Genomic DNA, 14,411 nt, shown 5'->3' on the forward strand with positions numbered 1-14,411 from the left:
GCTCAGGGATGATGTGAAGTCCTGGGACCTGGCCCCAGGCTGCTGGGGGGAACAGAGCTGGGGCAGGTGGGGATGACGCCCCCACACCACCCCACACTCAGTGTTTTCAGGGCTAGGGGAAAGCTGGGTAGCCAGCAGCGAAGACCCCCTGCAGCTTCTCTTTGCTGGGAAGGAGGTCAAAGTGAGAGTGGCAGGGACATGGGCATCAAGGGGACGAGGGTCCCCAGGGAACCAGACAGGAGCAGCGCGCCCAGTTCCAGCCATCTGCCACGCTTGGGACCCAGATGGGTGCTGAGGTCTTGGGCTGATCCTGCCCTACACCCCTAAGGGCCCCCTCTCTTGTGGGGGTAACCAGATAGCAGAGGATGGGAGGGTGTCTCCCCCCACCCCCACCCCTGCCTGTGCCAGGCCCTCCATGTCACCCCTGCCATCTCCATCCCAGTTTGCCCAGTCTCTCCTTTACCCTGCACTGGTCATACTGTGATGGGGGAAACCTGAACATTATCACCCTCCCTCCCTCGTGCCCAGACAGCTGCTTGACTGTCAATGGCATCTTCCACTTGGATGCAGGACAGGTATTGTGGGCCTCAAGTCCTTCTTCTGCACCCCTGTCCCCAGCCAGATGAGCCAGGGACATGCTGGCCCAAGCTGTGGGCTGGGGCACCCAGCTGTGGTCCTGGAGGCACTGGGCACCACTGCCAGCTCCTCACGTGTTGCAAGGCAGTGCGGGGGATGCGGGGCTTGGTCCTACGTGTGGCTCTGCTGGTGTTTCTCACACCTTCCCTGTTTCCTCTTGGGTGCTGGGACGTGGCTGCCGTGCTGTGCCATGCTGTCTGTGCCTTACTGCCCATGCTGTGCTCTCTTTGGCATGCTGTGCACCACTGTGCCGTGCCATCCATGCCATGCCATGCCATGCATGCTGTGCATCTACACTGTGCCATCCATACTGGGCTACCTGTGCTGTGCTACCCGTGCCATACCATCAGTGTTGTGCTGTACGATCCATGCCAATGCCCTCCGTGCTGGGCCATCTGCACCACGCCATCCATACTGCACCATGCTGGCTGTGCCATGTCATCCCTGTTCTGCTGGCTATGTCTCTCCTCCCAGGAGAAGGTCCTGGAGTTGGCAAGATCCCAGCTGGCCCTGGTTCCCCTTGGCTACAGTGTGTCCCTGCTGCTGTGGGACCCCCATGGCCCTGAGACCCAGCTACCCTTTCAGAGCATTGTCTGGCAGGTGAGGGCACAGTGCACGGCAGCGGAGAGGCGACAGGGAGAGGTAACAGTGCAACTGCATGGCGCTGGGCTCCCGGGTCATTCAACTGACCCCAGTCCTGCTGGTATGGGTGTGAGACCAAGCCATGGGTGCCAAGAACCAATGGCTCCCAGCTTGACCGGCTCGTCCCCAGGTGATCGACACCATCTTCCAAGAACTGGAGGCCTTGGGGGGCAATGCACAGAGCCTGCAAACTGTCAGCCTGGTCCAGGTAGGGCAGGAGCAGGGCTGGCCAGGATGTCCTGGGGTGGGGGTCCCGTTCCCTCTCTGTCAATTGCCAGACCCTGCTGCGCTAAAGGGGCATATATTGCCCCAGTACTGGCATCCAGTCCCTTATGCCAGAGGGTGACCAGGGACTGGAGACCTTTGGATCCCAGGTTTTCTCACCTCTTTGCAGGGCTTCCCAGGCATGGGAAGCCTTGGCTGCCCACGGGGCGTCTCCCAGGCTCCAGCAGCATGGTAGGAACAGGGGAGCCCTCTAACACCTTCCTGCCTCTAACACCTTCCTGTCCACCATGTGGCTGGGCTTTTCCTGCCAGCCGCTGCTCCCTGTGGCCTGAAGGACCCTCCAGTGTATTCTTGGTTGGCACAGGAGCAATGCCAGCTCCTGCCACCAGGCTGGGCCCTGCCCTTTAGCTCCGGGATGCTGCCAGGGACCTGCCAAGCTCCACACAGTGCTTGGGCATTCCCAGGGCTCTGCCTTTCCCTGGCCCCGGGGCTGGAAAAGCTAGGAGTAACCCTGAGATCTCTCCCTTCTCAGCCCTTACCTGTGCATGGCCATAAGCAACCTGGGTCCCCAGTGAGTGCGGGATAGCCAGCAGCCCAGCACTTTCTCCCCTCCCACCTAATGCAGCCCTGTTCCAGGTCTGCAACCATAACAAAGCCTGGGACCTGCTCTGTCCTGACGGCTGAGCCCTGAAAGTGATGGATGTCATGCCCCTAGGCCTGTAGGTACCTGATGCCCTGTGGTCAGGCAGCTACTCCTAGGGGGCTCGTACCCCAGCATCAAGAATGAGGCTGGGCAGGGAGCACGGTGCCCAGCCAGAGGACAGCCAGGGGTATCCCTCAGGGGGCCAGGGCATGCAGGAGGGGGTGGATATAACCCTCCTCGCTCACTCTTGTCTCTGTTTCCAAGATGGTGGAGGAAGCAATGGAAATTGCCTTGCCTGATGCCCAAGCTGCTATCAGTGTCTATGCCTGGGGGCTGGGTGCCATCCCAGCACTGTTCCAGGGCTGTGCACACCAGCCTCCCGCAGATGGATGCTCAGTCACGCAGGGGTGAGGGACTCAGCCGATATCCTGCAAGGACTGAGCTGGGATGGTGCCTCAGGAAAGATTGGGCCACAGGGTGCCCGGGTTGGCTCCGGGCATTGTCACAGCCCCACTCACCCGCTGGTCTCTCCCTGGTGCCAGCAGCCTCTTCACTCTGTGGAGTGGGAGCTGGAGGGTAGCAGGAGCCAGTGGTCAGCCCTCAGGATCCTGGCATCCCCTGGGGCCCCCGGGCCCTGCTCCGACCTGTATGTACTGGAGCTGCAGCTCAGGGCTGGGGCTGAGCCAGGTCCCCCCTCTGGCACCCCTGTGGTGCCTGCTGTGGGGTCAGGGAGGATTTGGTACCCAGAGGTGAAGCAGGAGGGACCTGGACACCCCAACAGGAGTCCATGGCTGGGAATCAGGGGTGTGCCACCACCCCTTGGGGACATGGGCTGGCTCCCAGCATGGCTAACCCATCCTCGGGCTCTTGTGGGTCAAGACTCAGCCTGCCCAGCGCGTGGGTCTCAGCCCCATCCCTCTCCTGGGGTATCTCCTGCCCACTGTGCAGGGCACTGGCCACTGGTCACCTCCCACCTGATGCCAGCTGCCTGCCCTAGATTATTGAGCAGCTGCTGGAGGGGAACAGGCTGACATTCCTGCTGCTGTGTGTGATGCTGCCAGGTAGACCCTGGGACTGTGACGCTGCTTTGGGATGCCCCTTCCCTGAGGTTTCTCCCCTACCCTGCCCCATGCCTGGCACTTGGACACTGGCCACTGCCTGGGGACTGGCACAGTCAGCGGAAGCCGGCTCCGCTCATCCCTGTCATCCCTGATGCTGTGCCAGGCACCGGGACATCTCTGTGCTGGTGGACACCCGTGGTCCCTACCCAGGGCTTGCTGCTCTCCTAGACATCTCCGGAGAAGAGATCCTGGCGGCCCTGGGGCTGGCCAATCGGCTGAAGGGGCTGGCCAAGATGATCTCAGCCACCCTCTGAGACCTGGTGCAAGAGGTCACAGCACATTGAAGGGAGATCCGAGGGCTGCGGACGGAGCTGCTGACTGGAGCTGGCCTCCCCAAGCAGAAGATGGCCATGGCCCAGCTGCGGGGAGCCCTGCAGGAGCTGCAGGTGGGGAAATGTCCCTGGCCACCAGATGGGACCAGGATGGCACTGATCCTCCCTGGTCAGATGAGGTCTGGGCTCTGTCCTGGTGTCAAGAACCCTTGTCTGGCACTGAGGGCAGAGGCTGGGAGCTGGGCTGGGATGTGTCCCTGGAGCTGTGCTATGCCTGGAGGTCTCCAGCACCCCAGCAAGGACCCCCAGCCCCTTTTTCCAGGTGCTGAAGAGCCAAAGGTGAGAGAAGAAGCAGGCAGTGGCTGAGGTGCTCAGGACAAGTCAGCCGTGCCAGCCCAGTGCCAAGGTGGGCACAGGTCAGGCCACGGCCCCCTCATCCAGGGACAGCCCAGGTGCAGGAGAAGCCCTGAATCCTGGTTGCATCCCTGTAACATCTCCTCCTGCTCCCACAGGACCGGGTCTCCGCAGGGAATACAGCACCAGGCCAGCAGCCTGGGACCCAAACACCCCCGACCAGTGCCAGCCTGGAGCTAGCAGGTCTGGAGCATGGGGAGAGGCATGTGCCCCACGCCTGGGTGGCTGATATGTGGGCACGAAGCATCGCTTTACATGGTGGGAAATGGCTTCACTCAGGGGCTGGAACAGGCCTCAGTCCTTCATTTAAACTGGCTTCTTCAGCCCCACCACATCACGCTCATTCTCCTTCCCTCTCCCCGACCAGGGACGGGTGCCAGCGAGAGCAGCCAGGGAGGGGACAGCTGAACCCCAGGGAGCACAGGGGAGGGCCTGCTGGAAAAGCCCTCGCCGAGCAAAGCACCACAGCCATGGCCGCTGACTGGGGGTGATGCAGTGAGTGGGAGCCCACTGGGTCCCTGGCTGCTGCTCCTGGGCAGGGGCCTGCAGTCCTCTGCACCAGCAGCACTAGGTCCCCACACTGTCCGAGCCAGCTCTGCTCTCTGCTAGGCAGGGAGCCAGTGCCAGCCATGCCCATCCCTGGAGGTCCAGTACACCCTGACCAAGGCACAGAGGTAGCAGCTGTGGGCTCAGCACTGCCTGCTCCTCCAGCAAGAACTTGGGGATGGGGCAGTGCCAGGCCAGGAGGTGACCAGGGAGGTGGGCATGGGAAGAGAGCCCATCACTGTGGGCTCCACACCCTCCTCCTTCTCTGGTTCTGCTTTCTCAGGGCAGAGCAGCCCCAGGAAGCAGAGACACCCCAGAGCTGCCCTGTCCTCATCCCTGTCCCCTGCAGTGGGACACAGCTCGCTGGCAACTGGAAGTGGCCACACTGGGCCCAAGCCTGGAAGCAGCACGGAGGGAGCAGGAGGCAGCCGAGTGGGACCTGGAGGCCTTGCTGCAGAGCCACTGGCAGGAGAGGCAGGCCTGGAGGCAATACCTGCTGCAGGTGGGCAGGGAATGCACCTCCAGGCTGCCAGGGCCATGCCAGGCAGCCCCAGGTGTCCCCACAGGTGCTTCAGGAGCAGCAGCACCTGGCAGAGGAGCAGAGGGAGGCACTGGACCACTGGCACTGGGTGCTGCGGCAGGAAGTGCTCTAGGATGCTGTGGAGCTTGCCATGCACAACCAGCTGCTGGAGGAAGCCAGACAGCTGGGCTTGGCCAATGCCGCCACACAGATGCCCTGAGCCAGCATCCCAGGGTGGTGGGTACTGCTGCCCTGGCAGGCTCACTCCAGGGAGCAGGGGTTGAGGTGGCAGGATGGGGTGCCTGCAAACCCCTGCCACCTCAACCCCTCCTCTCTGGAGTGAGCCACCAGCCCTGATGCCAGTGGACCAGCCAGCCTCAACTAAAACAGTTACACAGCACAAGGCCTCCCATCCTGCCTGCTCTGGCTGCAGAAACCTGGCCCCAGGGAGGGGGCTTGCTGGCAGGAGGGGAGCGCATCACCCCTCTGCTCCTACGGGGAAAACCCAGCTCTGCCATTAGGCATGTGCCTGCAAGAGCACGGGCTTGGGCACAGCCCTACAACAGGAGCAGAGCAGGAGTGGTGGGAGGGCTGGTGACCCCTGGGCTTCTGCCACATGGAAAAAAGCAGGTGCCCCTTCACTGCTGAGTGTTGTCAGGCTCAGACATGCCCCTGGCCCCCAAACCTCTACCAGATGAAACAGATGCCTTCCTGCAGGGAGGACAGACACGTGTGCTGTTGAACCACAACTTTAATAACCCCAGCCAAAGCCAGTGGTGACTTCTGCCTGCCAGGAACTCACTAGCCACAGCATTGGTACAAATTCAGGTGCCATCTCCCTTTTGGGTAGCAAGTGAAACAGTTCCCACATCCCGCTATTCCCCATCCACACAGAGCAGCGACACCATGCCCAAGAAGGGGAAAAGGGGCCTAAGGACAGAAGCCCCTTCAGCCAGGGGCTGAGGCAAGGGGTGGGCTGCAAACCCACAGAGAGAGGTGGGAGAAACACCTCTGGCCGTGGCTTGAGGCTCTCCAGGCAGCAGCACCCAGCTCCGTGCAGATAGCTGGTACCTCTACAGACCCAGAGGGAGAAACCCTCTTCCACTCCTCACTGAGGGCTCAGAGGAGGGGGTCACAGGCCAGCAGGGGTCACCTCCCACAGCACCAAGGTTCCCCTGAAGCCAAGGGCTGAGGATCAGCTGGGCATGTCGGATGGACATGGCCCCCCCGCCACAGGGAAGCACCACCCACTCCTGAGTCAAAACAGCATCAGACCAATGCTGGCCTGGCAGCAATCGTGCAGCAGGGCTGCCTGTGTGCAGAGCCCACAGCAGAGCTAACCACTGCAGGAGCATTTACAGGCACAAGAAACAGGTGTGCTCTTTGGTGCAGAGAAGATGGAGGAAACAGCTTGAAAACGCAACACGCCACAAGAATGAGGTGCTCAGGACCCACCCAATCGTGCAGGAACCCTGTGGCACAGAGCCCGGCCAGGATGGAGCAAGGCCCAGCTTCCCCCCTGGAAACAGGGACAAGGCACTCTCCCCCTCAGCACTCCTCCTCCAGGGGCCCCTTGCTAGCCTTGCATGCACCCACCAGTAATGACTCCCTGCAAACAGTACGGCAGGGAGGCTGATAGCCAGAGCACTGCTGTGCTTCCAACACCAGCCCCAGCACAAACACTAAACACCCCTGAGGCCTGAGTAAAGATTGTCCTGGCGCACCCAGGGCAGGAAGGCAGCAGCTATGTAACCCCATAGTACAAGTGAACAGCGAGGCTGACACATGAGACGGCAACAAAGAAGAGGAGGGTGAGCTGCAGGTTGAAGAGGGTGGCTGACAGGAGGGCGTTGACCAGGATAGAGCACGAGATCACGAAGAGCCTGGTGATGTTACTGCTGTGCTTCATGACCACGGACATGATCAAGCCGTTCAAGGCCTGGCTGACCACAATCACTAGCACCCAGGAGGAAAAGCCCTCCAAGAAACTGCCCTCTGCACTGCTCCAGAAGTAGCCGATCAAGTTGAGCAGGACCCCGAAGAAGTAAAGGAAGAGGTTCTGAAGGCTGAGAGGCAGCGCCTGGGTTTTCAGGATGGCTTCTGTGTAGACAGCAGACAAGCCTGATATCAGGCAGTACACTGAAATCAGGAACAAGCCCACCAGCGTGATGTGCAGCTGCATCTTGGATGGGCTGCCAGGGTCCTCCAGGCCACCACAGCTGTAGCTCACCCCAGCTGCCACCAGCAGGAAGAGAGCCAGCCATTTGCGCATGCTGAGTCTTTGTCGCAGAAAGAGGCTGTAGAGCAGTGCAGTGCTGACAATCTTTAAGTTACTCAAGACCTGGTAGGTGCTGGGATCCATGAAGAGCTGCATGTGAACCACCAGGTTGTTGTTGGCAGCATAAAGCAGGGCAGAGAGAGCGAAGGGGGCAACATGGTGCCATGACACAGCAACTCCCAGCAGCTCCCGGTTCCACGTCAGCAGAAACAGGAGGGAGAACACCAGTTTTGTCAGCTCAACAAGAACCACAATGGACGTAGAGCTGAAAGGGATCAGCCCATCCACCTTGCACAGGGTCAGGAGGGGAGCATGAGAGCCATATATGGCTACAGACAAGACCAGCATCAGTCCCCACAGCCCCTTCCAGAGCACCTGGTTTGCAGAGCCAGTAGCATTACCAAATATCACCATTTTCAGGTGGTAGCCAGCAAGGGCAAGCTCCTATCAGTGCAGACAAGGCCAGCCAGACTTGCACCCTAGAGCATTCAAGAAGAGACCAAATACCATGAATTTAATGAGCCTGATTAAAACAGGATGTTACCCGCTACATTTCTGATGCAGTGGAAGAGAATCATTTTGTCTTTCATTAGAAGAGAACTACAAGCCTCCCCAGGAAGCCACACAAAGCATGTTCCTAGGGCAAAGCGGGCGCTTGGCAGAAAGGCATACGGGTAGTGAGCATGATGACATGTCACAGGCAGCCTTTCAGTCTGCAGGGGAATAGGGAGAGGTGAGGTGAAAAGGCAGCTGGCAAACTGTCAGCTGCTGATGCTTCCAAGCTACTGTGGGTAAGTGGAGTGATCACCACTGTCGTGATGCTTTAATAAACACCCCATAACCCGACCTGCTGACATCTCGCAATGATGTGGTATAAAGCCCTTTTCCAGTGGAAAAGAACAGTGTACATGACATACCTCTGAAAGCCCTAGGAATCTTCTGCACCTGGTAACTAAGGAGCACTGTTCCTACAGTCACCACTGCCAAAAGGCTCTTTGCTAGTCCCGACCTTTTTTCAGTGAACTGAAATAGTCCCGGATTGTCTTTTCAACGTTGGGGACGGTGTAGTTCTGAGCAGCATATATCCCTGTGCAGGTCCCAGCCACGAATCCCAGGACGGACGAGAAGCGAAGTTTGGCTACCAGGTAGCCTGCCAGGAAGCCTTTGAAAAAGGGTGAGGCCAACACAGAGCCATCCTGCAGAGAAGAGTGAAGACTGAAGTCACCGGGCAGGGTGGGCTTGCACAGGGAATGCAGAGGAGGGACGACGTGCCCCGGGGACTTTTTTTTTTTTTTTACCAAGCCCCCTCAAGACGGGTGACTGGTCCGCCCCGAGGCACACGGGTCACCACACACCGGCGGGGGAACCGCGTTACCTGCCCCACGTCAGCGTGCACCTCGTCCTCCACCCTGCGCTGCAAGCTCTCCAGCTGATCCTTCAGGAAGGCGAGGTCTTTCAGCTTGGGCAGCGGGTCCTGGAAGAGACACACAGACTGATGCCCAGCCCCACAGGCAGCGTCCGGGAACGAAGAAACAGCCCTGCCCGCCGCACCAACCTACTCACCTTGTCGTCCGCCATCTTAGCGCAGGCGCTGCCCGCCGCGCAGACACCGCCCCCTGCGCAGGCGCTGCCCTCCGCTGATTGGGTCGCAGGGAGGCACGTGACGCTTACCCCCGCCGGCCCGCCCAGCGCCATCTTGAGACGGGGCGGGCCAGGCGCCGCTGTAATGGCGGGCGCGTCGCCTCCCCCCTGAGGGCCGGCCCCAGTACCGAGCCCCGCAGAGTAGCGGGAGCTCCGGGGCCGCCCCGGGGCCGGGGTAGCCAGGAGCTCACGGCCGCCCCCAGCGCGGTCTGGACTCCTCAGAGCGCCTGTTGAGGCCCAGCCGCTTTCCCGGCCCTCGGGGTGGGGAGCTCTGGCTGCTGCTGGCGCGACGCCGGCACCCAGGGACTGAGAAGAGTGGTTTGGCCCATGCATGTAGGAGAGAAGGGCCTTGGCGGGCCTGGAGCGGGGCTGGGGGCTGCAGCCGCTGCTGCTGTGCCCGTGGCCCTGTTCTGCCCCGAGCGGGTGGGAGCTGCTGACAGTTGTGCATGTGATCGCTGCCCTGGGACGGCAGGGGCATGGGGGCCTTCAGCACAGGACGGGTGCACACGTCTGTGTCTCTGTTCTTGGAGGGATCCCTTTGCATGGCGAAGGTCTGAGGATCAGCCCAGCATTCACCCTGGGCAGTCCGGGGGGCATTCCCCTCCCTGGCCCAGCAGGCTGGTAGGGAGAAGTCCCAATGGCTTGCTAGGCCTTGGCAGAGCATTTGTCAGAGCTCAGTGTTCAGGCGCCCCCTTATCTCTGTCCCAGAAGATGCTGCTGTGGTGCTGGGGTTGGCTGCAGTGTTGGAGTGGCCCCACGTATTGTTGCCCTCCACTTCCCCTGCCTGCCCTCTTTAACCACACAAACAAAGCTCTGCCTTGGGCTTGGGGTCCCAGTCACAGCCTAGCGGGACAGACACATCCTGACTCGGTGTTTGTTCAGGTCTGGGGAGGGAGCAGCAGAAGATGAGCAGGAGGGTCTGTGAGGGGTACAACAAAGAGGTGCTGCCTTTGGTTTCTAGCCCACTGGTAGAGGACAAACCGCAGCATGGTGTGGGAACAGCCTGCCAGCTCTGCAGGGATGGTTTTGGCAAGTGGAGACCACTGCAGGAACATCACGCCTGCTGCATGGTAAGTGACAGAGGCACAGGAGCAGGCTGGGCCTAGCCTTTGAGTCATTGTCTTTCCTCTTGCTCCCACTACCTGAACTGAAGAGGGAGGTAAATGGGGTCCCTGGTGATAGAAACCTCCATCCTCCTCTGCCTTCATGCTTCATGCTTCTGAGTGTCATGCCATGGCTTTTCAGCATAGCTCAGAAGTTAGCTGAGGTGACAGCAAGTTGTACGGAGCTGTGGCTGAAGGAATCACTTGTAGGTCTGTTTGCCTCTGTAGTCTAACAGCATAGTCTAACAGGAGCTGGTGGAAGGCCAAGGCTTATGTAAAGCTGATAAGGGGGATACAGGCTGGAAAGCAGAACATCTAAACAAGAATTACTGTCCTTGGGAGAGAAGCACATCCTGAAGAAATATGTAAGCTAATTAAAATGTTTTGGGAACCATCTGAAACAACTAGTAGAAGTGTGATAAGAAGCACCCTCACGCAAACTATCCTCATTGTAGGACTAAAAGTCACACCCCTCAAGCTGGACACCCCGGCCCAAGCAGAGACCCCTCACCTTTGAGCATACATAGAATATTAAAGTAGCACTGTAGCTTTAAATTGAAATAAGAGAAATGTAGACCAATGGAAAACTGCTTTGTGTAATTACTTATGCATATGCATAACTGGAATGCATAAATACTGTACCTGTATGACAGAACTTTGTGCTAGCTTTGTGGAGCTACCACCTAGCACCCATCTCTGCACAGACATGAAATAAAAATATCTCTGCCCTGTGTGTATATTGGTGTCTCGCACACTGGGTAAATGACCTCACACTTGTGGGATAACACCTCTACCTGCAGTCTCCCAAAGATGTTGTGATCCACTTGTTGGCAGGGGCTGCTGTCAGAAGAGGCAACATATGAAGGAACGTGTCAAGGTACCAAATGGAGTAAAGGCAGCTGGGTGAGAGAGAGAGTCCAGAGCTGGGGTTTGAAGGAAGCGCTGTCAAGGCTGGCATGGCCTAGCTGTGATCCCAGGCTGCCAGGACCTGCCCCTCTGCAGCCCCTGTTCTCTCAGAGTCTCTTCCCAGGGACGTATGGGGACCGGGCTGAGGAGATCTCTGCTGGTTTGCCTGCAGCTGTGCCATAGGGGATTGTCTGGCACCTCAGTGTGGATGTGTGCCCCGAGGACACTGGAGTCTTGCCTTGCTCATGAGCAGTGACACAGGGCTTGGTTTGTCCTTCATAGCAGCGAGGATATTTTATGAATGGATGACCATTTCTCCCTTGCCAGTCCAAGAGGGAGATGTTCCCCTGTGACCCGGGCAGCAGCTCACATGGTGCACCTGCTGTGAGCCTGGCAGTACGTGGTGCCTGTTGTAGGGTACCATGCCTTCAGGCCCACATGGGTCAGCTCTTGTGTCCCAAAGGGCCCTGCTGTGTAAGTTTGTGTGAGCAGATGCTGTAGGTGTGGACAGAGAAACAGCTACCACAGAACAGCAGGCCGGAGAGGAGAAGTACATGCTGAGGGGCAGCCTGTGAAAGTCCCCCAAGAACTGATGAGAGACTGGAGGCTGGCATTGGTTTTTGAACCCACAGGAGCTGGTGAGCATAGGATCCCACAACACTCCCGGCACATGCGAGCATCAGCTGGGGGTTGTGTAACTTGTGCCAGGTCCATTGCACACAGCAGGATTTTATACAAGCATCTGATGAGAGCAGAGTCTCTCTGAGGGATATTGCGAACACCTTCCTGAGGGGGTCTGGTGTGTCAGTGCAACACTGCACTCCGGGGAGCAGCTGGGGTCGGCTTCCAGCTGTTGATGCCTGAGCGGGTGTGAGTGACCCTTGTGAGTCGGTGACTGTACTGTGGGGCTGGTTATCTGTGGTTGGTACCAGCTTCAGTCTGTTAATAGCAAATGCTTCATGGTCTTCTAATGGATGTTCTTAAAGGTCTTCTAATAAATACCAACTCTGACTTGATCCCCTCTCAGGTAAAAGGGAATTTACATCACTTGAGCACCCCTTCCATGTCCCCCTCAGAGGGGGAGCACTGGGAAGCTACAGAGCTGGGGACCCCTCTCCATCTGTGTGTGCTGCAGTGCCTTCAGGCACTCCAGGCCAGCAGAGAAAAGCCAAGGGCCACCACAGGTCACCACCTCCCAAAGGCAGCAGACAGTTGTCGATGGGTGTGCAGTCACCAGAGCAGGTGAGGGGGGGATTCACCCTGTAGGGCTGGCCAGGAAGAGCATGTTGTCCCCACAGCCCATGCAGGAGACAGGGCAGCCCTTGGGTGAGGGTGTGCTGTCCCTGGCATGTGGAGGGGAGCTGAGCCCCAGGGATTGCTATCTGCAATGTATTCGTTAGTGAAAAGCTGTGTGCGGGGTGAATGTCTGCTACTGCAGCTCCAGCCTAGAAAGATGTAGAGCACAGAAAGGTAGCAAGCAGCTTCCAGTGTAGGGATCTGTACCAAAATATTAAGGGCTTGAGTCTGTGTCTCATCCCATCTCTGCTCCTTCTCTCGTGGCAAGCCCTCGTGTTGGGCTGCTGTTGTGGGCCTGGCAGACAGCTGCACTGGAGGCTCCAGTGACTGGTCCTGTGGCTGGTGTCAGGCACAAGTGGCAGGACATGTTTGGTCCCAAGTGTGGTGCCTCATCCTGTGGCTCAAGATCCCTCCCGCCCTCTTCCTGGTCCTAGACCGAAGTACCAAGACAGCCATCCTTTTCCCAATAGCAAGGGGTGGAGGCAATCCCCCTCAGCTCTTTCCTGCTGCTGGTTTCAGGGCAGAGATAATGGTCTCTGGCCTCAGGAGGCTGCGTCCAGCCCAAAGCAGTGTCAGGAGCAGGAAAAAGAGACAAAACATGTTCCAACCTAATTAACCCCACTTCCTCTCCCTTTCATGAGCAGGATGTGTTTGTGCAGACAACACTGTGGGCTCTTTCCTCAGTGGTTGAAGCAACTCAGATGTCAGTGCTGTTTTGCTGGGGATAGATGGTGACTCAGGGCATCCTCTCTGCATCCATGTCTGCCATGGTTACCCAGGTCACTCGTGCCCTGAACAGCTTTGTGCCATACCAGCCAGGTCTGGGAGGATGCTCAGCTATTATGGGAGCAGCAGGTTGGCTGCGCTGGCTGGCTCCTGCTCTTACTGCAGACCCCAGCACCAGAGGCCAGAACAAAATTAATGAGGAAAGAACAAAAATGACTCCCTGAAACTGACACCTTGATGTTACTATTTAAAGGCTAGAGCTAGCAGTTCTTTCTTTGCTAGTAAGAGGCTTGGCTTAGTAAAGAGCTTGGCACAAGAAAGGACCCTGTGCAGGCCCCTGAGCCACCTGTGACCCCAAACTGGCACCCAGAAATAACCCCACTTCCCTACTTGGTGCTTTAAGTTGTTTTTCCATTTCTTTGTCTGCTCACCTTTCTGTGAGACCTTTCTGTGAGACGGAGTAGGGGGACCATACTCCGTCTAACATATCTGTTGAAGGTGTGAGCGAAACAAAAACTGCAGCACTTTCAGCCTGGGAAATGGGCACTACAGAACTACAAGCAAGACTGAGGAATTGTGACAAATGCATGTTTCAGATGCTTGGCTAACAATTTAATTAAAAATTAGGATGTTTTACGTATATGTTACCCCTATGTATGCTACACCAGGATTTAAAGGCTCAAGGATTTAAAGGTGTGAATTTGCAGGCACAGCTGTGTACTAAAACAGGCAGTGTGCAAGAGCATTGAGACAGCCCTGTGAAGGCTTCTGGACTGTCAGGCTGCTGGCTCTCAATTTATATGCACTCCCCATATATATTATACTGCTCCCACTGACCCACTGGGAACAGGAAATGAAAGGGACTGTGAAGTCAGTAGCAAGTGCAGCACGAAGCAGAGGTGGTTCATTAATAGCCAGTTTAACTCCAAGAGATGCGAGACTCCAACCATGGCTGACAGCCGAAGCACTGAGCTGTTGTTTTTCTTGCTTTGCAGGATGCCAAACATTAACCACAGAGAGGCATGAACTTAGTGAACCTGCCATTTTCCTCAGCTACTTCAAATAAGCCCACCTTTCAAGCAGTATTTTTGCTACATGAAAGGTAAAAAAATATCAATGTGATTGCAAGGGCCTTTCTTGGAGCACAACCGCAAAACTTGAAAAGTGCAACTTAGTGCGGGCTGATTGTGAAAATTTGGATATTGCTAAAAAGCAACACTTGAGGGCAGCATAGCACCACTGAAGGTGCTGCACTGAAGGTGCAGTCATTGCTGCTCACCTCCTGTAGCTGTTGCTTCATGAAAGGTGTACCCATCGCCAACCTCACAGGCACTTTTCTTCAGAAGACGACGTGCGCATTTTTCTCCACCGAAGCACACGACCTTCCCTGGCTGGCATGCACACCTATCTGCCAATAACTTGTTTTATTTCAGCCTCACGAA

The 14,411-nt window shown here is 57.5% G+C and overlaps 2 protein-coding genes across 2 annotated transcripts; both read right to left on the reverse strand.

Moving 5' to 3' along the window:
• Window positions 1-5,768: 5,768 nt before the first annotated feature.
• SLC35A4 (solute carrier family 35 member A4) lies at window positions 5,769-7,711 on the reverse strand. The gene has a single exon (XM_072873320.1). It carries the CDS (start codon window positions 7,709-7,711, stop codon window positions 6,764-6,766), a length of 948 nt encoding a protein of 315 aa, XP_072729421.1. The 3' UTR covers window positions 5,769-6,763.
• Window positions 7,712-7,782: 71 nt separating this feature from the next.
• Window positions 7,783-8,921, reverse strand: LOC140656967 (SLC35A4 upstream open reading frame protein). Its single transcript, XM_072873321.1, has 3 exons — window positions 8,861-8,921; window positions 8,673-8,771; window positions 7,783-8,493 (listed from the first exon to the last, which is right to left on the reverse strand). The coding sequence occupies exons 1-3, from the start codon at window positions 8,873-8,875 to the stop codon at window positions 8,296-8,298; spliced, it is 312 nt and encodes a 103-aa protein (XP_072729422.1). The 5' UTR covers window positions 8,876-8,921; the 3' UTR covers window positions 7,783-8,295.
• Between the last annotated feature and the right edge of the window lie 5,490 nt (window positions 8,922-14,411).

Source organism: Ciconia boyciana, chromosome 9 (assembly GCF_034638445.1).
Source record: "Ciconia boyciana chromosome 9, ASM3463844v1, whole genome shotgun sequence".
Lineage (NCBI taxonomy): Eukaryota > Metazoa > Chordata > Aves > Ciconiiformes > Ciconiidae > Ciconia > Ciconia boyciana.

Coding starts and splice junctions, on each gene's coding strand:
- SLC35A4 (XM_072873320.1), bottom strand. CDS start 7,711: ATGGTGATATTTGGTAATGCTACTGGCTCTGCAAACCAGGTGCTCTGG.
- LOC140656967 (XM_072873321.1), bottom strand. Junction 8,494..8,672: donor TGCACGCTGACGTGGGGCAG/GTAACGCGGTTC, acceptor TCTTCTCTGCAG/GATGGCTCTGTGTTGGCCTC.